This window comes from Puntigrus tetrazona, chromosome 8 (genome assembly GCF_018831695.1).
Source record: "Puntigrus tetrazona isolate hp1 chromosome 8, ASM1883169v1, whole genome shotgun sequence".
NCBI lineage: Eukaryota > Metazoa > Chordata > Actinopteri > Cypriniformes > Cyprinidae > Puntigrus > Puntigrus tetrazona.
Genome location: NC_056706.1, coordinates 6,479,187 through 6,503,523, shown reverse-complemented (window position 1 = coordinate 6,503,523; position 24,337 = coordinate 6,479,187). Strand labels below are relative to the sequence as shown.

At 36.6% G+C, this 24,337-nt stretch overlaps 2 protein-coding genes across 3 annotated transcripts; both read right to left on the bottom strand.

Annotated features, from left to right (window-relative positions):
- Positions 1-1,536: 1,536 nt before the first annotated feature.
- Positions 1,537-10,465, bottom strand: cept1a (choline/ethanolamine phosphotransferase 1a). Its single transcript, XM_043247682.1, has 10 exons — positions 10,222-10,465; positions 10,011-10,113; positions 8,825-9,232; positions 7,359-7,506; positions 6,007-6,148; positions 5,752-5,836; positions 4,819-4,950; positions 4,350-4,508; positions 3,953-4,078; positions 1,537-3,281 (listed from the first exon to the last, which is right to left on the bottom strand). The coding sequence occupies exons 3-10, from the start codon at positions 9,173-9,175 to the stop codon at positions 3,144-3,146; spliced, it is 1,281 nt and encodes a 426-aa protein (XP_043103617.1). The 5' UTR covers positions 9,176-9,232; positions 10,011-10,113; positions 10,222-10,465; the 3' UTR covers positions 1,537-3,143.
- Positions 10,466-11,136: 671 nt separating this feature from the next.
- kif2a (kinesin family member 2A) lies at positions 11,137-23,404 on the bottom strand. 2 transcript variants are annotated; one of them, XM_043247313.1, is made up of 21 exons: positions 23,191-23,404; positions 21,199-21,293; positions 20,841-20,963; positions 20,705-20,759; positions 19,766-19,897; positions 18,270-18,370; positions 18,038-18,133; positions 17,605-17,659; positions 17,361-17,523; positions 17,161-17,251; positions 16,960-17,023; positions 16,784-16,875; positions 16,553-16,695; positions 15,883-16,087; positions 15,674-15,784; positions 15,509-15,576; positions 15,211-15,294; positions 13,808-13,958; positions 12,559-12,660; positions 12,285-12,420; positions 11,137-12,197 (listed from the first exon to the last, which is right to left on the bottom strand). In XM_043247313.1, the coding sequence occupies exons 1-21, from the start codon at positions 23,249-23,251 to the stop codon at positions 12,112-12,114; spliced, it is 2,214 nt and encodes a 737-aa protein (XP_043103248.1). In that variant the 5' UTR covers positions 23,252-23,404; the 3' UTR covers positions 11,137-12,111. The 2 variants fall into 2 exon arrangements, with proteins under 2 accessions (XP_043103248.1, XP_043103249.1); XM_043247314.1 differs by lacking the exon at positions 15,211-15,294.
- Between the last annotated feature and the right edge of the window lie 933 nt (positions 23,405-24,337).

The window sequence follows — 24,337 nt, the reverse complement described above, 5'->3', positions numbered from 1 at the left end:
CGTGATTTCACTTTCTGCGCTCACAAAAGTGAAAACTCACAGACACACACACACTCTCCATAGCGGTAATGGTTTTCATACTGTACAAATCGCGTTTCCTAAACCTACCCCTTACAGGAAACTACCGGCATTTAAAACACTGTTTGGAATGTTTTTTAAGCCTTTTGTTTTACAGGGACACGTTAACCATGTTTACGTTGTAGTACCCATGACATTATACACATTTGAGTCCTCATAAACCACAAATACCAGTACACACAAACACACACACGGTATTTCAATTTGCACAAACAAAATGAAGGACCACACTTTTTTTTTTTTTCCATGGTTACATAATTTTGACAATTTAACAATGAACACATTAAACACGTATAATAAATAAATTAAAAAAGGTTTCGCAATGAACATTTTAAGCTCATTCTGCACATTCCGAATAAATGCAAATGGAAGCAAATAACTGTTAACTATTCCATGCAGAAATCTTACTCAGTTCTTGGTGTTCCGTTTATATAACTGGCAAATAGGCATCACATTAAGTTATTAGATTACTTCAAAACCTAAATATCAGGACATTATCTGAACATTTTTCAAGTGGGACATAAAAACGTTTTTATAAAAAGTTATAACTGTTAAGCAAAAATACATTTAATATATATTAAATGAATATATTAAAAGTACTTTTACCAGTACAATTATAAGCAAACAATGGAAAAATATATGATTTTATATATATATATATATATATATATATATATATATATATATATATATATATATATATATATATATATATATATATATATATATATATATATATGTGTGTGTGTGTGTGTGTGTGTGTGTGTGTTTAATAATAGATTTTTTAATAATTCGATTTTTCTTATATAACTTATGATCATATGCAAACAAAATTAAATGTAAATGATGTCTTGCACACACAATATATTGTCTACGCCTTTTGAAAGTTTTACAGTAACCGTAGAGTAAGTGCATGGATTTAATGTGGATTTAATGTGGCCTCATTTGGAAGGAGCCACCGAACACTGTTGGGTTGGTTAGAGTTTGGAGACAGTACGGCCCACATTAACTGCTGCACAATAGAGATGATTCATTAATGAATACTGTATGACTGTAGCTGAAAGATACACACTGTTCTTTTACAGAATAATCACAGTACTGGAGGTCTTATAAAATACTTACGGGGTTATGAAATTACCAATGTGACTTAATAAATGAAATACTAATTATATAAACAGACATGCTGCTCCAGAAAAACATTACTACTATGCAGTGTTTTTTTAATATACATTGGATCAAATAGGACTAAAATCTGTAATAGGATTTTACTTAATTTGATTTAATTTTAATACATTTTCTTTATTAAAAGTTTTTTTATTTTACATTATATTTTATAGTTTTTATAGTAATTATTATTAATTTGAAAGCTGTCTTTTTACGGTTTTAGTTGTTACACGTGCACGGTAAATTATTGCTGACATAACTATACTAAAACAAACTGAGGCAGTAATCAAGAAATCTGTTAACATAAATATAACAATCTTTATTTGATGGGCATTAGTCTATTACAAAGTAAAGTATTTGCTGTAAATCAACAAAACAACAAAAAATCCTGGTCAAGGTACAACTTATGCATGTCTTGTAGATGGCATTGACAGACATCATTTTCTTCAACTATGTGTGTATTGCAGCTTTGGTTGACCTCAGAGCGGCCGGGGGTGAATGGACGACGCGTTTAAAAAAGACGAAACAAAAATACACAGAAACCCACTTAAATAACGTTCACAACAGGATTAAAACATTTTCAATAAAAGCCTCAAACCGAAAGAGAGACTAAAATAACGCGTACAAGCAACTGCTCGGAGGTAGATGCAAAACAATAACGTACTTTGAGAAATACACATGGAGTTCGGCCACTCTGTTTATATTCTACGCTTGGAAGCACCCGATACAGGACCACAGAGTATTGTTTTGCAATATAAATCTGTAAAAAAAAAAAAAATAAAATAAATCCAGTTTTCTCTAAAAAAAAAAAAAAAAAAAAAAAAAAAAAAAAAAGTGCCATGTAAAAAAGACATAATGGCTGATTAATTAACGCAACATGCAGAAATATGAAATTGCATCCTTGTTGAGGACGATGCTTACAAACAAAATATGATTTACACAAGAGGTTAAAAAATATCAAAATCACTGAGTCCAACTTTTACTGTGCATAGAGTAGTATCCCGACAGTGACAAAAAAACAAAAAGGCACGAAAAATAATTTAGCACAAGTTCACATTAACTAAAGTATTTAGACCACAAACACTGATTTTTTTAGATTTTAATGTCTGTTATTAAGGGTTTATATATGTACAGCGTAACTCAATCAGAACCACTGTAGAGGTCTATCTTGGCCCCAGTTATTAGGAAAATATGGCACTATCAAAATACTGTTTCTAATACAGTTTTTATCATTTAGTGTCATTGGTATACCTCAAAAATAATAATAATAATAATAATCCCCAAAACACTACAAACACAAAGTAACATATGCATAGAAAGATAAATGATACATACTGTATGGATGCACAGATTAGTTTACCGAGCTGGATTTTTAAATGTGAAATATTGAAACTATCGTGCTTGTTTTTCTTGTCATAAGATCTGTATTTCTCAGACAACAGCACAGCTTTGTACAGGCAACAGTGACAGTGGTGTTTAAGGTTCAATTTTGACGTTTCATTTTGCAGTAAAAGTTTCCAGTTGACTGTAATCTGTAATTATAAAATTACATTCAGGCGGATTTCTACACTGCTGGGCAAAATACTTGGTCCAAAACAAAGCAAAAAAAACCCCAAAAACACACACAAACACACACGCACACAAAAAAGTAGACATTCATAGTTGCGTCAAATCTAACTATGGCAAATGAAATTGATCATCTAACAACAAAATACTGACAACTGAATGGCGTTCTAACCGTAGGAAGCATATCCTGTTTAATATTCCCTTTCGTCCTTCAAATACCTTCTCGAACAAAGTTCGTAACCGCAGCCATTTGGGCTGGGTCTCTGCGCGCCGTGTTGTACATTCACTGAAGTGCGTGACCTACTGGAGGTGTCTGAGGGAGAGCGGACGCCAGGTTAGTGGTGATTTCTGCTGTCTGCCTGAACCCTGGATGGAGACGGAGGCTGGATGCTGAACACACGGATGTTTAGGTGTGAGGCGATCTGATTACAGACACTCACGCAGTACCGCACCAGATCAAACGCCGACAGCACCTGCAAGCAGAAAGGAAAAAGCTAAAGCACGGTAAAAGCATTTTTGATGAAACATTTAAAAAGCGGCAAATTGCATGAGCTCCACCCGAAAGATCACCATCGACTTCCATCGAGGGGAAAAAAAATAAATACTACGGGAGTCAATGGTGACCCAAAACAGCCTGGTTACAAAGTTTCTTCAGAATACCTTCCTTTGTGTTCGGCAGAACGAAGAAATTCATACAGGTTTGGAACTACGCGAGTAAAAAAAAAAAAAAAGTTTAAATTTTAAGATAAAATGTCCTTTACTTTTTTAGTGGCAGAAGCAAATCTTACCTAAATGTGCTTTTGTTCATTTGTTTCAGATAAAGATCAAGTTACTATATTATATATTACTTCTTCAATTTAAAATAACGTGTATAACTGTGCATAATATGACCAGGAAAAGCTTGTTCAGAATGTAAATCATGGCAATTCTGATAACACGTTGACTTGAATGTGCCTGTAATTGCGACGTCACGACCATGACAGTGTCTGACCTTTGTTTCAGGTTAGTTTTCGATAACTAGTCTCAGCAGACCGCGTAAGAAGCCGTGCGACGTGAAATTCAAAGCCTGTCTACGAGCTACACTGAGCTCTTTATTACAAACGAGCAAGGAAAATCCATGCTTTCAGACAGATTTCACACGCACCAGAGCGACCCACAGAAGACAGTACTCATTGATGAAACTGTTGAAGTACTGATTCAGAAACAGCAGAGCTGGTCCGGTGAAGGCCAGGTCGTTCCGATGCATTTCACTCTTTGTCATATGAGCAACCTGGAAAACAAAGCGACATTTACATTAACTGATGCAAATGAGCGTGACAGACGAGAACTACAGACACTGTGTACTGTTTATAGCAAAACACGCAGAAAATCTTACCAACAACAGATTTATGCTTGCATGCAAGCCATAATTCTTCCTGCCTGCTACAAAAACCAGGCTAAGTCTAAATTTCAATGCAGAATGTCTTACGCACCGTTTAATTTAGCGCTTATTTAGTGAAGCTGAGATAGATGTAGCATACTGATATCATTCCGGATCTTACCACCAGTCTGTTGGTGAGTTTGGCGGAGACACAACCGAACGCTAAGACGTAGAGACAGGGATGTCTCTCGAATAGCTGCACTGATGACTTCTTATAGATCATTAGAGCAAGTGTGATTACCACTCCTATATGGAAGGATGGAGACAAAACACTTGTTCCCTAATAAAAGAAAAACAGTCGTGGGATTAATTTAGAGAGACGTACAGAAACAAGTTTTTTATACTGCATTTAAAACAAAAAGAGTATTTTCTTCACACAGTATACTTATAATAATTGAGCTCTAATGATACATGAATAGCATTTAGGTCGGTTGAGTTTACTAGAGTGACCTAATTTAAAACATTTATTTCAATTAAACTTCGATTTTCACACCCAAGCAATGAACGACTGTGTTTGTCATGACGCATTTTGTCTTACTTTAGCATTTCTGTTTATTGCGCAAAAGATACGCACTTTAGCTTTATCTTACCGCAATAGTAGATCCATTTTTGCCCATTCCGCCTGTGAATATAACCCGGAAGTAGTTTGTGCAGGAGAAAACGGCACCCAGAAGAGTGCAAAGGGCAGGTATTATTTTAATCTGGATATTTATCACAGGGATCTGAAAAATTTAAAACAAATCTCTCATATACTTTTTCTCCGATCACAAGTGCTTTTCTCAGTACATTTTAAAGTCTGTGTAAAGTCAATCGTTGTATTTAAATTATAAAATGTTAGAAATGCATTGCTGAAACATGTTACAAAGACTGTGAACTATGTAATACTCAGTGGTGGGGTTTTTACCGTTAAATAGTTTTTCGCCATTTTCGTGATCAGGATCTCGTGGTACTTTAATGTCAAACACTGATCGTTCTGCACAGTGCTGCTTTAAGTCAAACTCACACATAATAAATAAAGCGCATAAGCGTCAGTGGTTTGTCCGTTCAATCATGATTTACTGTCATTACTGTTACAGATACTATATCTAGCTATGCATTCGTCACATTACGTTGTTGCTATAATTTACAAATCTTATTTAAATCAAGCTGCTTAAGAAAGGGAGTCGAGAGACACTTGGAGTGGGCGTGGTTTAAGCTCTGCGATCGGACACGCCCCCAGCGTTTCAGAGCAGAGAGGACGGCTTGTTCTTTCAAGATTTTGATTCGTTGTTTTATTTACTTCGTAGGTTTTTTTTTAGCATTCGAATTTGGCTGGGTGGTTAATGTCACCTTTTTCTGTGGTGTGACAAACTCAGAACACATTTAATATTGACTTTACACAGACCTTCGCTGAACACGTGCAACATGCAAGAGAACCAGATTTCCTGACCTACCATGATGCACAGATTTAAGACATTTGTCCTCGAGCATATGGTCTAATCATATGACCAATATATGAAAGAATCAAGACTGATTTCAATTACCACAGATTGCCAAAAAGTCGTTCCTCCAAAGGCAGCCAGTAAGTACATGATTATAATGAAGATTTGAACCTCAGTCACATCAATTCTGTACAAGCAAATAGCAAAAAAAGCGATTAAAAGATAAAATTTGATCAGCAGTACAACAGCTGTCTAAAAGCTGCTGGTTTCCCATGAGCAGAATGTTCAAATACACCCGTGTACGAACGTGAAGTAAAGCAGCCATCGATAATGATTAAGAGAAGTGTTTTCACTCACATGCCAAAGCGCAGCGTTCCAGAAACGTACGTCTGCCAGTGGGCACAATAAAACATGAAGATGCCCACAAAACAACAGAAAAACATCCAGTCAGGGTGAGTACCCAGCTGCACTGCTATACAGGTGCCCAGGACCACAAACACTGCAGCACAGAAAGACAGAACAACAGGAAGTCTATATATCTAAAACATTTACATACATAAGATTTAAATACATAGCATATGTGACCCTGGACAACAAAACCAGTCATAAGGGTACATTTCTGGAAATTGAGATTTATCCATTAACCCAAAGCTGAATAAATATGCTTCTCGTTGATATATGGTTTGTTAGGATGTGAGAATATTTGACGCAGATACAACTATTTGAATATCTGGAATCTGGGGGTGCAAAAAAATCTATATACTGAGTAACTTGCCTTTAAAGTTGTCTAAATGAAGTTCTTGGCAATGCATATTGATATATTTACAGTAGGAAATTTACTAAATATATTTACGAAACATGATCTTTACATGATCCGTCCTAATGATTTTTGGCATAAAAGAAAAATCAATCATTTTGACCCATATAGTTTTTTTGGCTATTGCTATTAATAGACTTAACTGGCCCAGGGTCAGATATATATCGATATAGATCTATGGATTTGCACAGAAAAATAGACTAAACCAATTATTTTAAAATAGATGATAAATAGGTGAAAATGAAGTATACATTTTTTCCACAATATTTTTTTTAAATAGAATACCAGTCCATGTGTTATTCTATTGAGAAACACATATACAAATAAATAATATTAGAATAGAATATATTTTTACATTAAAGCTTTTACATTACAACAATCCATCAAAACAAAAGTTTGGTTTAATTTGTAGAAACTATAATAAATATATTACCAAATGTAACGATGGTACTTTTACTAAAGAAAATTATTATCAATAATTATAATTAATAATAATAATAATAATAATAATAATAATAATTATTATTATTATTATTATTCAAATTTGTTTAGCAGAGAAAAAGAAAAACATTTGAATAAATTAATTTGAGATGCTAAACTTAAACTTGACCATAAAAAAATGAGTACAGAAAAATGTACATTAAGAAAAAAAAACAACAAAAAAAAACAGGAATTTAAAAAATGCAAAAATTTAATTTGGCAAAAATCTAATTCAACAGAATTTAGGAAAAAGTAAAACAAATTTCACAGGGCCCTATACACCAATAGGAAATACATTGTGATCTAAAGATCTCTACTCAAATGCATAGAGCTCAATCTTTTCAATAAACTGAATAATACGGTGTAATATCGTGGTAGCTGCCTGTATTTCCACACACTAACGTGAGCAGACCTGTAGAGAGAGAGTCACAGCCATGGTCAAAGAGCTCTCCGAGAGGTGTGCTGCTACTTGTCCGTCGTGCCTGCTTTCCATCAATGGCATCCAACGATTGATAGATGAACAGACCCAAAGCACAGGCTAAGTATGCCCACGTTGGTGCCTAAAAAAAAAAAAAAACTATAAAACTGGCTTAAATTTCTGTCCACACTGAAGCTTTTCTCTGAACCACTGACTAACATGCAGCTTCACACTTGCCGCCACAAAGCTGAATATAAATGTGTTCTTTTATCTCCATAAAGCTAATTGCGAATACAAAAGGTATGGAGAGAGAGAGATAGGCTGTCGTACTGCAGACATGAGCAACGTAGATGCTTTCCATAACAGCAGGAATCATAAGACTGTTATAGTTGATAAACACAGGCTGTTAAATCTGACAGAACAAGCTGTGCCTGACGATACACAGTGTCTTTTTGCACTGTTTAAACAGACCACAGCAATTATCTCCTCTGGAGAGCTCAGAATATACTAAATTATGGCCTTCATAGTCTATATACAAGACAGGGTACGAAGCACAGCCAAGAATTTACTTCAAATGCAACTAAATATTTATAGCCACACTTAGACTGATATTAAAATCAGCAAAAAGTCCTACGGCACAGGTTGAATAAAACTAATATTAAAGTTGACAAAAAGACCCTAATGGTCACTAATAAAAGTGAACTAAATCTAAACCTGATACATAAATCGACAAAAACGGTGACTGTTGTGACAGATGTTAAATATTGATAATCAAATAAAAATGTGAAAAATGTTCATATGTTATAATCTTGAACACTGCAATAGCTATTAAAAAAAACATAATTGATCTTAAATCGGATTAATTCTTCTTATTTAACAACAACAAAAACATCACGATTTTGTAACAGCTATCATAAACTTAAAAGTGGACCAAAGTGATATTAACACTAACAAAAAAAACAATGATCATGACCGCTGATGACCTACTATTAACATTAACTAATATTAAAATCAACCACGAAATCTCCCAATGGTGACCGCTGCGACAGCTGTTAAATATTCATAAATAAATTAAATAAATTGACTGAACTGATATTTAAAGCAACAACAACAACAAAAAAAACGTCCTAAAAGTGGTCACTGCAAAAGCTACTAAATGTCCGATCAATAAAATAAAAAAATAAAAAAATTAAATCTCGATAATGACTGCTGCAATCATCGTTTAATTCTAAATAATCATAATTACATTACTATAATAAATCGGCAAAAATGACCTAAAGTAACTACCCACTGTGACTGCTACACTGATGAATAATAATTAAATAGCTGCTAAACATTTTTCTCACATTGTGCATTATGTTGCATCTGCACTATGCCACTCAATACACATGATTTAGGATTTCTAGCTGATCTGATTAATCAGTAATGGAATCTACGGAAGCAGTGGAGGTCCACAATACCTGTTCGGTGGCAGTAGGGCAGTAGTACACCAGTATCAGAGTACTGATAATATTAGTAGCGAGTCCCACTATGGTGATGAGGTTCGGCGCCATCCAGAGAGGCACTTTGCTCACCAGCCAGCACCAGAATCCCTGCATGAAGGGCTCCAGGAGGGACCGTCCCGCACTGCTGTACTGATGCTCCTCCAGTCTTTTGAGCTGCTGCCGGGACAGACGGGCCACAGGAAGCTCCATCAGCTTGGCCAGGAGACCGGGGCCCTCTTCCACACCTGGTGCGCTCGGGTCACGGCTAACGGAGGAATTGTTGTCGGAATCGGGCCGAGCCCGGACAGGTCTCTTGTGAGAGGTCATGCTTCTCTGCGCGGGTGCGGCGAGGGTTGAATCCACAATGAGATTATGGGATTAGATCTATGGGAGCAAATACAGAGGCACGCGTTAATTATTTCTGAACAAAACGAAGAAGTCTGGAACGCCACTGAAAAACTGGAATGCATAATTAACTAAAAATTTTGTGAGACGGTGCAATAGTTAACTGATATTTAGTAAATGATTTCTACACTACAGTCTAGAACAATCGACAAGTTAAATATATCGCTTAAGGACAAATTTTAAAGATCAAACAGGACAAAACAAAATGCAATTGATATATTAGAATATTAATATATGCTGTTAAATGATTACATCCAAAATAAAAACTTGCATTTACATAATGTGTGTGCATACAGTGTGTTTATATATATATATATATATATATATATATATATATATGATTAATAACATGCATTGCTAAGAACCTCATTTTGACATCTTTAAAGGTGATTTTCTTAATATTTTTTACCCTTAGAGTCCATAGTTTTCAAATTGTTCCATCCCGAATAAAACACGTAAAGCTTATTTATTCGGCTTTCAGAAGATGTATGAACCTCATTTTCAAACAAATGGGTGGTTTTGTGGCCGGGGTCCCATCTAACGAAATATAAATGAGATCTATTTATTTTTACAACACGTTCCAGAGAAGGTGTGATTGATACAATTAGGTTGTGCTCAACAGTACCTTTGTCAACCCAACGCCCAAAAATACACCTGACACAATAAGAGGGCAGTCACAGGACAGAAAGATAAAGAGTATGATGCACTGGGGTATAATTAAACCACTGATCCGCCGTATGTTTTAAGACGTACTCACAAGTTAACTGTATTTATGGTTTTTATAACAGCCCATTCAAATCTGTAGGATGACGTCAGCTTGATAACAATCCGTGGAGTGACGTCGTCAGCTTGATGGCGATCTGTCAAACGTGTCAGACAAGATGGTACATGTGATACACGATTTTAAATATGTCAAACACGTTTTAGAAGCAGCGTGATTAGCGGAGCTGGGTTGTGATCAACAGTACCTTTGTTTACGTGGTGAAGATGTGTTTTCTCCCAGCAGCATTACACTGGAGATGCCCTTGAGACGCCAAAAGTTGAATTCTTTAACGAATTATAAGTAAATTAAAAGAAATGCTGGGACGAAGGAACGTTCGCGGCCACGGAGAAGACGCTTAGGTGAAAAATGATTAACCGACGGCGGGATAAACGGCGTGGATGAGATGCGGAGGCGTGAAAGGCGCTTCAACAACGCAACGACACCGCCTTCCGGAAGTGCGCATTTCAAAATAAAACCAAGATATATATTTTTTCTTATATATATATATATATATATATATATATATATATATATATATATATATATATATATATATATATATATATATATTTTTTATATACATTAATCATAATCTGATTATTTAAATACGGCGGTGCATTAGTACTACCATACAAAGTAAAAGATGGTTTGTCATGAATTCCAGAATTGTGTGAAAATCTATAGATTTAAACTAATTTATTACTAGTAGTAAAATGTGACAGTACGTCTAGTTTCGTTTGGGCCTGATGTTTTTATATCACTGTCATTTTTTATCCAATTTGTTTTATCTTCTCTTAAAGGGACCGAATCGTGAGTAAACAGCGCCTCCTAAAGCTATAACTTTGAAACTGCATCGACTCATTTTATTATGGTATTTTTTATATCTAAATACAATGGTTTGTATTTCATTTTTAGTTTTAATCATTTTAGTGCGTGCAAAAAAAGTTAACTGTTGAAAGAGTCAAGATTACTTATTAAACATTTTATATTTTAATTCTAAATACTGTACTTCTGGAAAAAGTCAACTCAATCTTTATATAAAACTCTCCTCTATATTTACAAACATAAGAAATCACGATCTTAAAACAGGAATAAAAAATAATTAAGTCAAGAAACAGGATAAAAGTCAGAATTTTGTTGAACCATTCTTTATTTAGCAACCACTGAATTGAAGAGGTGCCAACACTGAAAACCTCAGCAGCAGATAAGTGGTACTCCCTATTTGTCATGAGAATCTTGCTGAAAGTTATAACATTGTACAAATATTAATATGAGATGTGAGAATGCTGGGAAGTTTTAAAAACAAAACACTAAGTTTGTGGACTGTTAAATTCCTTTCCACAAGGAAACATGATATGGCACGAAAGAATTTTACAGATGAGAGAGACGGCAAAGAGAATTTTATGTGGAAAAGTGAAAGCGGTCATTGATAAACCAACAAAACTAGTTGCTGACAATTCTCACATTCATTTACATAACCTCAAGATTTTCTCCCAGTGCATTTTATGCTTCTTTGAGAACTTCTTTAACTTCATCTATTAAGCCTTCAAGAAACGGCCAAGTGAAACAGAGTAAAATGCTATAACAGCCAATCAACAGAAACATACACCGTGCCAAGTACGGTAAACGGACCCCCAAAAAACAAGGTTATTTAAAGTGCAGATGAACCAAGTCAGTCATGCGAGGAACGGAGTGATAAACTGTTGCAGAGTGTTCATGCGTACAATTTAGAACAACTTCGAAGGAAGGATTTCAGTGGTACAACTAAAAAAACGAATGTAAAAACAAACCCCAAAGGGTAGAACATGTGAGTATCAACTGATACAAGTCTGTACCCTTAACCTACAATGAAAAAAGTAAATAAATAAAATCCATACTAATAAAAAAATTTTCTAAAGCTTTCCTCAGAATCATTCAAGGGCTTTAATGATCAGAAAAATCCCCTTATTTTATCCTCTGCTGATTTGTAAGAGAATTACCTAACGCTTTGTTTCACATGTGAAAGTTGGAAAGGTTTCTTCAGAATACTTCTGAATACTATCAAGAAGCCTACAGGACTCTTGTGTTTGTCGTTTCTCCGTGAGCGTGTTCCAGGCTACAGCGCACGGGGCCGCTTGGGGTTAATCTGCTTGCTGGCTTGTTCCTCCTCTTGGAGAGCAGAACGGAATGACCTCACTTTATCTGATAATACAAGCAGACACGCATCCATTAATGATCATTCCACAAGGGGAAAACTGAAATGAAAGAACATTCAAGAGGACGCTTTACCTCGGAGCTCAATGAGGATCTCAATCTTCTGGTCAAGAATCTGCTCCAGCTGAGAAGAGTACGAGTCCACGTCGTAGTCCACCTCCTCAGTCATCTCCATGAGAACCTTCTCATCCTCAAGCCACCTGATAGACTCCTGTTAGCACATAAAGTGTGAACAGCATTATTAGCAATTCTCTTTCAATTTTTGGACTGAAAGTGAAATAAAGAGTTCAGAAAAAACAAAGCAAACGCTGACGTCAACTGCAATAAAAAACTTTAGAGGAATAAACACCTGAAACACAGCTCTGTGGTCTTCCAGAACCTGCTCCTCCATCTCCACCAGCTGAGACACCGCCTCATGGAATGTGAAGAGCTGAGGGGAGACTTCCTCTTCCTGTCAATATTCAAACATAAGCATTTAGCCCACCTACATTAAAAAGTATTAATGGTGTTTGGTCCACGGTCTCAGAGACAAATCGACTGCCTGCTTAGTTTTCCGGTTTATGGTAACAGCCTCATGCTGACAAATTATATACAACTTATAAAGAATGAATACACTGAAAACAAAAAATAATAGGCACATTACAGGCACATAAACTTCAGGTCAAAAGTTTACACCCCCCTTTCAGAATATTGTTAATTATTTTACCAAAATAAATACTATAAATTTAGTACTGACCTGAATAAGATGAAATTTGTTTACATTTAGTCCACAAGAAAGAAATAGTGGTGGCATGTATAAAAGTGTCCCTGTTCAAAAGTTTACATTCCCTTCATTCTTAATACTGTGCTGTTACCTGACTGATCCACAGCTGTGTATGTTTTTTGTTAGTGATAGCTGCTCATGAGCCCCTGCTGTTTGAACCCTTTCCAGCAATGATTATTGAGATCCATCTTTTCACACTAAGGACAACCGAGGGACTCGATATGCAACTATTACAGAAGGTTCAAACTCTCACTGATGCTCCAGAAGGAAAAAACATGCATTAAGAGCTTGGGGTAAAAACCTTTTGAATTTGAAGATCAGGGTAAATTTTGTGTATTTTGTCTAGTGGAAAACATCTACCTTCTGTAGCCTCTGAAGAACAGTACTAAATTAAAAACCCTGGCTCTTAATGCATAGTTTTTCCTTCTGGAGCATCATTGAGCATTTGAGCACCTTTTATGTGAAGTATCTTATTCAGGTCAATACTAAATAAACAATAACATAGCATTTTGTATGAGCCCTCATTTTGGTAAAATAACATGTTACAGATTCTGAAAGGGGGATGTAAACTTTTGAACTGTATAAATACATGAATTAGTTGGAAACCTACATGGTTAGGAAGGTTTTTCTTTCCTTCCTTGTCTTTTTATAATTAATGCTTAACATTTAGAAAAGATATATTAAATGTATGAAGTGTCATTTACAATATAATCAATGTAAACGGTAACAGACAGAAATTAGACGTCTCAAATGTATCACTGGAGTAAGTGTCATTACTGTATTATCATGCATTTATTTAAAGCAGTGGAAGGAGTAGGAACAGATGTGTTTTTACATTCTGTTCACAGAGCAGTTTGAGGTCATCTCTCTGAGGGGAGTTGCCCAAATCCCATTCCTCATCCATGATGTCCAGCTGGTTGATGGCGTTGACATTGGGGCGGACTCCCTCTGTCACAGCGTTGGGATCCACAGTCAGCTCCTTCACTCTAAATGCACAGATTGACAGCATTTATGATGATGTTTTTAGAGCAATCATGCTGACCTAAATGACACCATGCGCAGATCACAGGACACAACTGGGGAGATGCTCTTTTTTTGCTGCGACACTGCATACTCCTACCTTATTCAAAACAGAACCTTAATTTATGCTTTCAATAAGCATTTTACTTTTTTTTTTTAAACAAACTACAAAATATAGACATCAGAACTTTCATAGGTGCAGTTGGGCGTATACATTGCAGCAATTTGTGCACCTAAAGCAACTGTTTATGGTGTCATTTCATTTTTATTAAGTGAGTACAGTGTTTGTGTGTATTAATATTAATTGTGAAATATCTCTAAAGGAGAAATAAGGACGACAGCACCACAGATATGCCAGACAATCCCAGGGTTGGAGAAATGAAATGACATTGAAAAATGTTTACACCAAAAGCACAGCCATTAGTGTGAGACGTGAGTGCAGCCAATGTTTCTAATAAAATGAAAGAGACTGTGGTTATATACATTGCAGTGCATGAGTATTTCCATGCATTGGTTGCAAGCCAATGCGGGATGTTGGTTGTCTACTGAGCAGTGCTGGGAAAGCTACACTGAAACTGACCACAAAGTTATAATGTAAAACATTGTTCCCTACACTACAAGTTACTAACAAAACAAACAAACATGGTAATGTATTTAGAATTATGTAACATTAATAATAATAATTAAAAAAATTAATTCATCTATATTTGGAATCAGAGCAGTATTTTTCAAATTTCAATTAAGGTCACAACAAGCTGTAATATATCTAATAAAGCACGTATTCAAACACCTCACTTGAAAACACATAACTAATTTAGAATAAATAAAATGTTTTTTTGACGGTTCTTAAGGTTCTCATTATAAAACGTTTAGTAGTCGATCGCAAATAAGTGAAATTAGACAATTCACAATAACATTTCTGAAGTAGTAAGAATAAAGCTATTTGCAAAAATTAAAAATAAATAAATAAATTTCATTGATGAATGATAAAAATGTTGATAGTCAATCAGAATGCATCCTGCTTAAAAGAGTTTGAGCATTTAAAGCGGCAGAAGAAAGAACTGCAGTGCAGGAAGAAATGTTGAAAAGAGTTTGGGTACTACTACACTACCGAAAAATTCTAGCAAGTTCCATTACTAGTTTTAGTTAGTCCCCAACACTGCTGCAGTGTATCTGACTAAGAATAATGTGGGAAGCTGCATAGACATGTGCTCATACTCATAGGTAGGAGAGGGTTCAGAGCGACTTCCTCCCCCCTGAGAGAAGGGGATGTCAGAGGGGCTAATCCCAAACTCCTTTACTCTGAAGACAGTCAAGAGAGAAAAGAGAAAAACAGCAAGACGGAGAGAGAGAAGAGTACAGCCAATCAGGAAAGACGTATAATTATGACAAGACTTTTTCCCATTGGCACTAGCTTGTCAAGTGGTAAATACAACAACTCGACTGAGATTGCCTTAAACAGCTAGAAGCTTTACTCAATTTCTGTTTTCATAAATGCGCAACACAGTGTCCTTACCTGTTGGCATATCTCAGAGTGTTCAGCGTGTTCTCACAGGAAGCCATGCCAGGAGAAATGGTGGCAATCTGATCAGACAGAAATCACAATTAGAGCCGTGCAAAGAGGCAAAAGTAAACGTAGTCAAATCCCAATGTTCAAGAAGGATAGCTTAATCAAACATACCATGCATGTCCTGGAGTTCTCGCCAATGAAAGAGTCTCTGAGGACCTGTGTGAGCTTGCTTGCTCTGAATGGGGTGTGAGGCTTATTACGACCCAGAGCCCTAATACATTCCTAATACACGGGACATGCAAGATCATTTAGCAAGTCATTTACTAGGAAATTTCAAAATGATGCCCCCTGCTCTTGGGTGGCATTTTTAAGGTGCTGACCTTCAGAGCCAAAAGACTCTTGTTGATTTCGGCTCCCTCTAAACGAGTCTGCCGATCAGCACTGGACGTGTCCGCTCCACGTTCGTTACCCGCAAGATCAATGAGTGAAAATTTGCCGTGCATCTTGCCTTTCCTTCGTAGAATGATTTGGAAGACGGCATGGCTACGGGATGAGTGGGCATTGGCTGAGGTCTGACCTGAGGTCCTACAAATTTAGATAAGGTGGTGAAATTTAAGTCAGGAGTTATGTACCAAAACACTGAGTGGACTAATTACAGATCATTAAAGATCATGAATTGATTAAAAGGTTAGTCCACCCAAAAATAAAAATTCTGTCATTAATTACCTAACTCACAACGTTCCAAATCCATTTACTGTTTTCTCCGCACACAAAAAGTATTCTCATAGCTTTGTGAAATTACAGTTGAACCCCTGATGTCACACTGATTATTCTACCCAAGTTCTTGCTACATTTCTGTGCCAGAATTGTGATAGTGTCCTCACTGTCTATGGAGGATCAGAGTCTTATACGTTTGGAACAACATGAGGGTGAGTAATTAATGACAGAATTTAAATTTTTGGGTGAATTAAACTTTTAAGGAAAAGATACAGCAGCAAGCAACTAGAGCAATATTCAGTGAAGATAAATGCTTTATCTATTAAGTTGTACCTGCAACTGTTCCCCATTTCAATGAGTTTAAGGACATCCTCTGTGCATTTGACCTCACGCTCCTGAAGCCCAACCACCTGGACCTGCTGCTTTCCATCTTCTAACACACGTAGCTTAGCCTTACGATTCAACAGATCAAATACCTAGAAAAACAAAAAGTTTATAAATCAATCCATCCAATCCAATAAATCAATCAATGGATGCGTACAACAAAAAGTGAGAGGTACTTGCCTTTCCACTGTAAATTTCAAAGAAAGTTGAGTAAACCTGAAGATCGAGCTTCTTATAATTTGGTTTCTTGAGCATGAGAAAAACATCTCGAGCTGTTTGTATAAAACGTGTACACGAACGAGTAAGCTTGAAAGAAAGGGACTGAAGAAATTACAAGACCAAAAAACATCCATTACCAGCTAATGCATAGATTCCTTTTGAACAATCCTGGTTCTTTCCTGAAAAATCTCCACCCATGGTCTAAAAACAAAAAACAACCCAACAATCTATGAGAATTATGTCTTCTTGCACTAATAAATGAAAAAAAGAAAAGCTGTTACCATTTTCAATACAAATTTTATTTTTTTTCTTAATTATACAAAATAAACACTTCTTACATGAGTTTTTCCACTTCCTGTTTGACCATAAGCAAAGCATGTGGCCATTCCTCTATCAAAAATGGTTTCCACAAGGGGTCTTGCAGTAAACCTGTGAAGAAAACAGGTAAATGAGTTTTGTCCCTCCAACAGTGACTAATTCCTGACAATATTTGTTAAAGATTAGGTTTAAATGAACAACGAAGGAAATTGCCCTCTACCTGTAAACCATTTCATTTGTTGTACTGTCATCAAAGGCATAATCGAAGCGGAATGTTTGGTTTTCTAGGTATCGAGTCAGATCCACCTTCTGTTTTGGTTCATGGACCATGACCACATCTTTACTTGGAATAGTGATCACATCTAGGTCCTTTACTGTCAACTCTACAACACAAATGGTAAATAAATGACATCATATTAAAAGCAATAAAAAAATTAAAAAATGTCAAATGTCTGAAGCATTACCTTTTTTATTGAGGGGTCGTTTCCTAACGCAAACACATATTCTGTGCTCCTCAATCTGTCGAAAAAATTACTCACATTTTACTTCTCTTAAAAATTACTCTACTTAACATTAAAAAATGAAGTATTTTTTTTCTTACTAATTATATATAATATTATATTAACAATATTACATATATACATTGTATTACTATTAAAATCTTCAGGGTGGATCTCAAATGCATGAACATGAAAGCTCATATGGAGAAAGACTTCAGAATTAATAATAATTATAATTAACAAAATGTATAACAAATTAACAACAACAACAATAATAATAATAATAATAATATTAAAATAATGTGTTTGTTAAATTAAATTTCATGAACTGATTCATTCTTGTATTTATTCTATTTTATTTTAAATATGACCCAGACATTCATTCATCAATACCTACCAAATCTGTTGTGGTTAGCGGTCGATAGTCCAAACTTGCTCTGAAGTCCCGGATCATCTGCAGTATTTCATAGTTTGGAACTGTTGTATCAATTTCCTTTAAAACAAAACAAGGACATTCACAAAAGGAACACTACCAGGTGATTTATTCAATTTGTCAAACCTGACAAAAACATTGCAATTAAAGGCTGAGAGATGAAGCAAAGAGATGACAGAAAGTTAAGTCGTCTCACCTGTGCTCGCTTTTCTCTCAGTTCCTGTTGCTGTAACCTGCGTCTCTCCCTCTTCTCCTGCAATTTTTCCACTTCCTTCACACAGTTCGACTTCCTCCTTGCTGTTAGAGAGCCGAACAACACACAATTCCATCTAAACAAAGGCAACAACCATTTCCTCTCTTTTAGCCCGCCTCCTCTCACTCTGTATCTCTCTCTAATATAAGTGTGTATGTGTGCAGACAGAGTGGCTATAGAGGCGAGCCAGAGCCTCTGGCAGCTGGCACATGGTAGCGCCAACAGCCCTCTCAATCTTAAAGAGCTCTATTCTCTGTGCAGGCCTTTTCAAAAGTCATTTATCTACGCACTCTTGCTGTCTGCAACTTACTCTGCTACTATTACTTCACTGCTTGCAACATTACTATTATTACTTGCAACACCAAACTAGGAGTGGGAATCTTTAGACTAGATTTGATTAGAAAGAACAGTTAACCCCCAAATGAAATATTTACCCCTCAGGCCATCCTAGTAGATGAGTTTGTTCTTGATCAGAAATTCTATTCAATAACATCGCTTGCTCACTAAAAGATCCTCTGCAGTGAATGGGTGCCATAAAAAAATGAAAGTCCAGACAGTTAATAAAAACTTGCCTTCAGTTCATTAGTTAACAACTAACTATTAACAATTAACTAACAAACAATTCATTAATATGTTTTTAATAGTTTTTCATTCCAGGAAGCGTTAATATGTTATTACAGACTTAATTATGGATTGTTTTATTACCAACATGCAGCTTTTCACTTTAGAAGATGTTAACTGACTGACTGGAGTCGTGTGGATTAATTGTAATGCTTTTATGAGCTGTTTAGACAGACATTTTGATGGCGCTCATTCACTGCAGAGGATCCACTGGTGAGCAAGTGGTGTAGTGCTAATATCATCCAAAATCAGTTCTGATGGCGAGAAAAAAAACAAACTTATCTACATCTTGGATGGGCTGAGGCTAAGGAAATTAAATGAACTTCAATTCAGAAAGAGAACCACAACATACCTGTGAATCACTTTTGCCCCAACCCTGCACTAAACAAGCAAATTAAACCAAACAACTGTAATTCTATCCAAAGGATGGGCAGCATCATGCTGCACATAGAAAACAGTTTGAGCATTTTGATTCCAGATTAATTCAGCAGACAGACTCTTGTAAGCTTCATAAATTCAAAGCAAGAGGATTAATCAGGGAGGTTCAGAGTCAGGTCAAGCCTGCCCGGTCACAAACAGTCACTGACATTCAGAGGGGCGGCAGAGGTAGCCAAACCACACCCCGCGAGATTTGAGCAAAGATACAGACAGATGAGCAAGGTTTAGGTTTACTGCAAAATTTACACTCTAAATGGACGCTTTCTCTTTATGCATTATACGCATCCTGCGCAGGAGGCCTCAGTCCTTTCAGTGTTTTCCTGTGGGGAAAAGGGGGTTGACAGGAACAGATTGAAAAGCACTGAGGGGTGTCATATTACCGTTTTGTTGTTGCTGAGATAGCTGACTTTGGGTCTGGCTCTGTGTGGGCTGAGAGGGCTGTTGTACTGGTGGCGGGGGTGCTGATTCTGGCTGTTGCTGCTGCTGGGCCGGCCGTCCCCGAGTCGAGCCAACTTTAAAACGGAGCACGTAAGAGTCAGCAAATTACACCCAGTTGAACAGAGACTATGTCCGAAATCACAGGAGCACACAAACCTGCCCACGATGGACAAAAATGCTGCTTAGATAGACAACTCACCAAGTTTTCAAACATAGCCATCTTAGTACGCTTAGCCGACATACCTATAAGTCAACTGTAGTAAAACAGTCACTATACTCTGGCACTTTTAAAACATCACTCTACTTGTTTGAGCAACTCAGCAATTTTGCGACTATGCTGGATATCAAGATCTTTTCTTCCATATTGTAACTTACAACCAAGTAAACTAGATTATGGGGGGAAAAAAGCGAAGGACTTGGTTCAATTCACCAGTTGCTGACTGCACAGAAGCAGATTTCAATGCAATACTTCAATCAACTGTAAGAAGGCAGCAGGGTTTAAGCGGTCTAAATGACCGAAGACGTCCGGCTTAAGTTATCAGAAAAATAATTTTGTACTGGAAGTTTGTTGCATAATAAAACAAAATGTTTAGAACTGGGAAAATGAGGAAAAGTTGTTCCGAGCGCATATTATAACAAATTCAGAGTACCCTGTCAAAATGAAGTAGCTGTGGAGTGTGCACTCTCTGAAAACACTGCATCATGAGCCTGACACGTACATGTGCTGCCCCTTCATTCTGAAGCACCCAGCACGTGCACACTAAATTTGTTCCATAAATCACTTTTGCAGATTAATAACTGCATATTTCCATAATGCAGTTTATAACTTATTTTGATTTATTGTGCAGCCCTACTCCCGAGTCATATAACAATAAATATACCTCTGTTGTCTCTGGATGGAATTTCACTTCTTCCCGGTGCAATAGTTCTACGATTCTGCACACAAACAAGTGCACAAAAAGGTTCAAAATTTGCAAACCATTAGAGTTCAACATTTAACTCTGGCCTTGTACAAACCTTAGGGATTTTGTTGACCTTCACAGAGCTGGGTGTAGGAGGCGGTGGTGTAACAGGGCTCAAGGAAATCTCCTCCTCTGGACCAACATCTGGATTTAGTGAGAATATGCACTCCAAATCGATCTGTTAGGAAAAAATGAACAAGCGGTGAACATTACAAGAAATCGGATCTTTTCCGAATCATGCAGGTTATCCAAGGAGCAAAATGGTACAGGGCACATAACATAACTCATATTTGAAAGAAACACAGTATGTGTCCACGTAACATCTGAGAGTTTCATACTGTACCCTAACAACACCAGAATGTTGTTCCATCCATTATTAATAACACAGGCAGCTGAGAGGCTGCTAGACTTACCTCTTTTCCTTTAGTGTCTCCATTTTCTATCCATTCCACAGTAACACTTTCATTATCTTCATTTAAAGAGGTCACCATGGCCTGGTGTATTCGTCCTGAAAGAAACCCAACACCTCTAAGTGTCAAAACATTCATGTATCCATTTAGAAATTTTACACATCTAATGGAATTTGAAAAAGACTTTTATGTAGAAGATGGCAAGTCAACACCAATCTGCTTCTGAGGACACATCAGAAGTTGTGTTAATAGCTTTGAAAAGTATCAGAGCATCACTGAAAACAAACAGCCACGGTTCTGTATCTATTATTCAGAGCTATTCCTACTCACACGTCGACATCCCTGCAATTATTCAACAGCGGCATTAGAAAGAAAAAGCACATATTATCCTGCCATAAAACAAGCTATTTTAAATACTCGCATTCAACTTTGGGCCAAAACAAAAAGGAACCAGTTTGAAGTAAAGGCACATCTTTATGACGTTAGAGACCTACTCTGTCACATACACTGTTCATCTTCAGAGAGCATGTCAAGAGTCATCTCTGCTATGCAATACATGAAACTTCCCAAAGAGACAGGAGTGGTTTGTCACAGACCCGGGCTCACTTGTTTCTTTGCTACAAGCTGAAGTTAAATATAACACAGCCTTCTCAAAGATATAAAATCGCAATCTACCCTGACAAGCTTCCAAACTTTATTGATGATTCAGTGCTAATGAAAAGCCACTGAATGATCAGGAGATACCACCACTAGATTACTATTTTTTTTATTAACTATGTACTGAGACATTATCATAAATTGACACTTTGTTCCTTAAACGTATTTCAGAACCAGTGTATGTTTTACTACTGCTTTTTATTAACTAAATTACAAATTACAATCTACAAATACTTCTAACATAATTTTCAGTGAATGCTGTACTATTAATAAAGATTATAATAACAACAATAATGATGATCAGTAAAAGTAATATTAATATAATTACTGCTACTGTTATTTAAAGTTGTTGTGGTTGGTCATTTTCTAAATGGAAAAGTTTTCATCTTTTGTACTGGATCAATTCTAAACTTTCCTAATCTAAAAAAAGTGTTTGTTACTCAAATTTAAAAGTACAAATTTAAAGTACTACTTTACAAATTTAAGTAGTTGTTCAAAGTTAATTAAATAGGTTACTTGATATGTGAAAGTCATTGTTTGACTGAAGTGTGAATATTTGTAATATACATCTGATAATAATAACGCAACTAATCCCAAACTGTCAATATTTTCACTTTGCTTCTATGATGGACTTTAATTTCTGAACCCCCCAAAAATGACACATCACATAAATTTAAGGAACTTGAAGCCATTGTCATCTTCAAATTATTACTCTTACAAACCAGTCAAATTATTATGATTATGGAAACACTGTAATGTCATTATAACCTCAAATGAGTGACTAATGTGAAGTGAATGGCATCCAAACTTATGTTGGATTTGAGACTCCGAGCTAAACAAACCAGCTGGTTTTAATGAAACCAGCAGTTTTCCTCTGTCCACACTTACTTACAACCAATCAGTAAAGCAACATTAATTTGCAAGTGACTTAAGATGGCTAACTCACATAAATCCAGAATCTACGGTACTTACGTGCCTATATTCCCTACCAATACAATACATAAATAATTCCCAACAAGTCAACATCAAGTATGCCAGTTATTAAGCCGAAATCAAATATGATCGCACACATTATGAATCTAAACAAACTCCACTCGGGTTTAGCAGGTGGCTAACGTAAACCGACAGTTGCACTGTTGAGTGACACAAGCTCGTTAACTACCCCGGCAACCAGCACCAACAGACCAAACTTAACGCAATATATTGATTTATAGCAGGCCCTACTACCTAAAACTATAATATCTGTCAGGTTTTAGGAGTGGTTATGTTAGCATCCGTTAGCCGAACCGGGGCAACGACTTTAACGGACGGTTACAAGCGACCCAAATATGAACTCACCATCGCTGCGCTTTATCTCCACATAAATCCCCACGACGATCTTGCCGAAGTTCACCGCCATGGCTCATTCATGGGACGAAGGCAATACTCAAATAGACGGGTGTGTGGGAACTAGAAACAGTGTTTGTGTTTGAATTTTTCACATTTGTTGTTCCGTGTTGCTCAAAACCGGGAGGCGGCCACAGCGCCAGACATAAAAGAGGGAGAGAGTTCAGCGCGCATGCGCGGGGGGAGCTCGACTCGCTCCTCCGCATGCCCCGCCCCCCGCTTCGGGATTGGCTAGAAGCAGCTGGAGGCTGGAGGTGAGCTCGGACAGTTGAGGTAACCTTAGCAACCTTAATAAGCGGAGGGAGCCTGGAGTTGGCAAAAATTAAAACATGTTGATGGCTATGCACGGTGTCGACAGCAGGCACACTGAGTTTAGTTTGGACAAATATGTCTGATCAACCAGCTGTTGCATTAAATTAATCTGTGCTGAATTTAGTATTCAGCATTTGATATAATATCACTTAAACAAAAAGGAGAGCATGCAATGAACATGGTTGTTACAGAGATAGATAGAAAGATGGATAGATGACCTTAATGAAGTTTCATACTTGGTAGATATGTAGTGGTATATTTTTTAATAAAGGATAAGACTTGTTATTTCATTCGTGAAAGACTTATTTTTGGTAAATTATTTTAGCGAATCACTTTTAATACTAACGTTAAGTAGTAGTGCACCCCAGCACAGACTTAGTAAAGACGTCTCATTGGCCTCTAAATACCGTTTGTATTTATTATGCCTTCACACCGAAGGGCCACTAAATGAATCTTTTTTTAACTCATCGATTAAAAAGATTCGAAAAACTGGGTTGATTCAAAAGTCCCACCAATCGCGGGAATCACCTGCTGGTGTACTCTCTCTCACTCTCTCTCTCTCTCTCTCTCTCTCTCTCTCTGTCTCTCTCTCTCTCTCTCTCTCTCTCTCTCTCTCTCTCTCTCTCTCTCTCTCTCTCTCTCTCTCTCTCTCTCTCTCTCTCTCTCTCTCTCTCTCTCTCTCTCTCTCTCTCTCTCTCTCTCTCTCTCTCTCTCTCTCTCTCTCTCTCTCTCTCTCTCTCTCTCTCTCTCTCTCTCTCTCTCTCTCTCTCTCTCTCTCTCTCTCTCT

Bases quoted from the DNA above. Each gene is read 5' to 3' on its own strand.
- cept1a (XM_043247682.1), bottom strand. From the start codon at position 9,175: ATGACCTCTCACAAGAGACCTGTCCGGGCTCGGCCCGATTCCGACAAC. The intron at 6,149-7,358 runs GTCTGCTCACGT...TCTGTGCTGCAG, and splicing joins CTGTGACTCTCTCTCTACAG to TGTTTGTGGTCCTGGGCACC. The intron at 3,282-3,952 runs GTGCGTGTGAAA...TTCTGCTTGCAG, and splicing joins GTCTTCTGTGGGTCGCTCTG to GTGCTGTCGGCGTTTGATCT.
- kif2a (XM_043247313.1), bottom strand. From the start codon at position 23,251: ATGGCGGTGAACTTCGGCAAGATCGTCGTGGGGATTTATGTGGAGATA. The intron at 17,524-17,604 runs GTAATGCTTCAG...TTTGTGTTGTAG, and splicing joins ACGACCCCTCAATAAAAAAG to AGTTGACAGTAAAGGACCTA. The intron at 13,959-15,210 runs GTATGAGCACAT...CTGTGCATTTAG, and splicing joins GAACCCTCTCCTACCTATGA to AGTGAAGGAGCTGACTGTGG.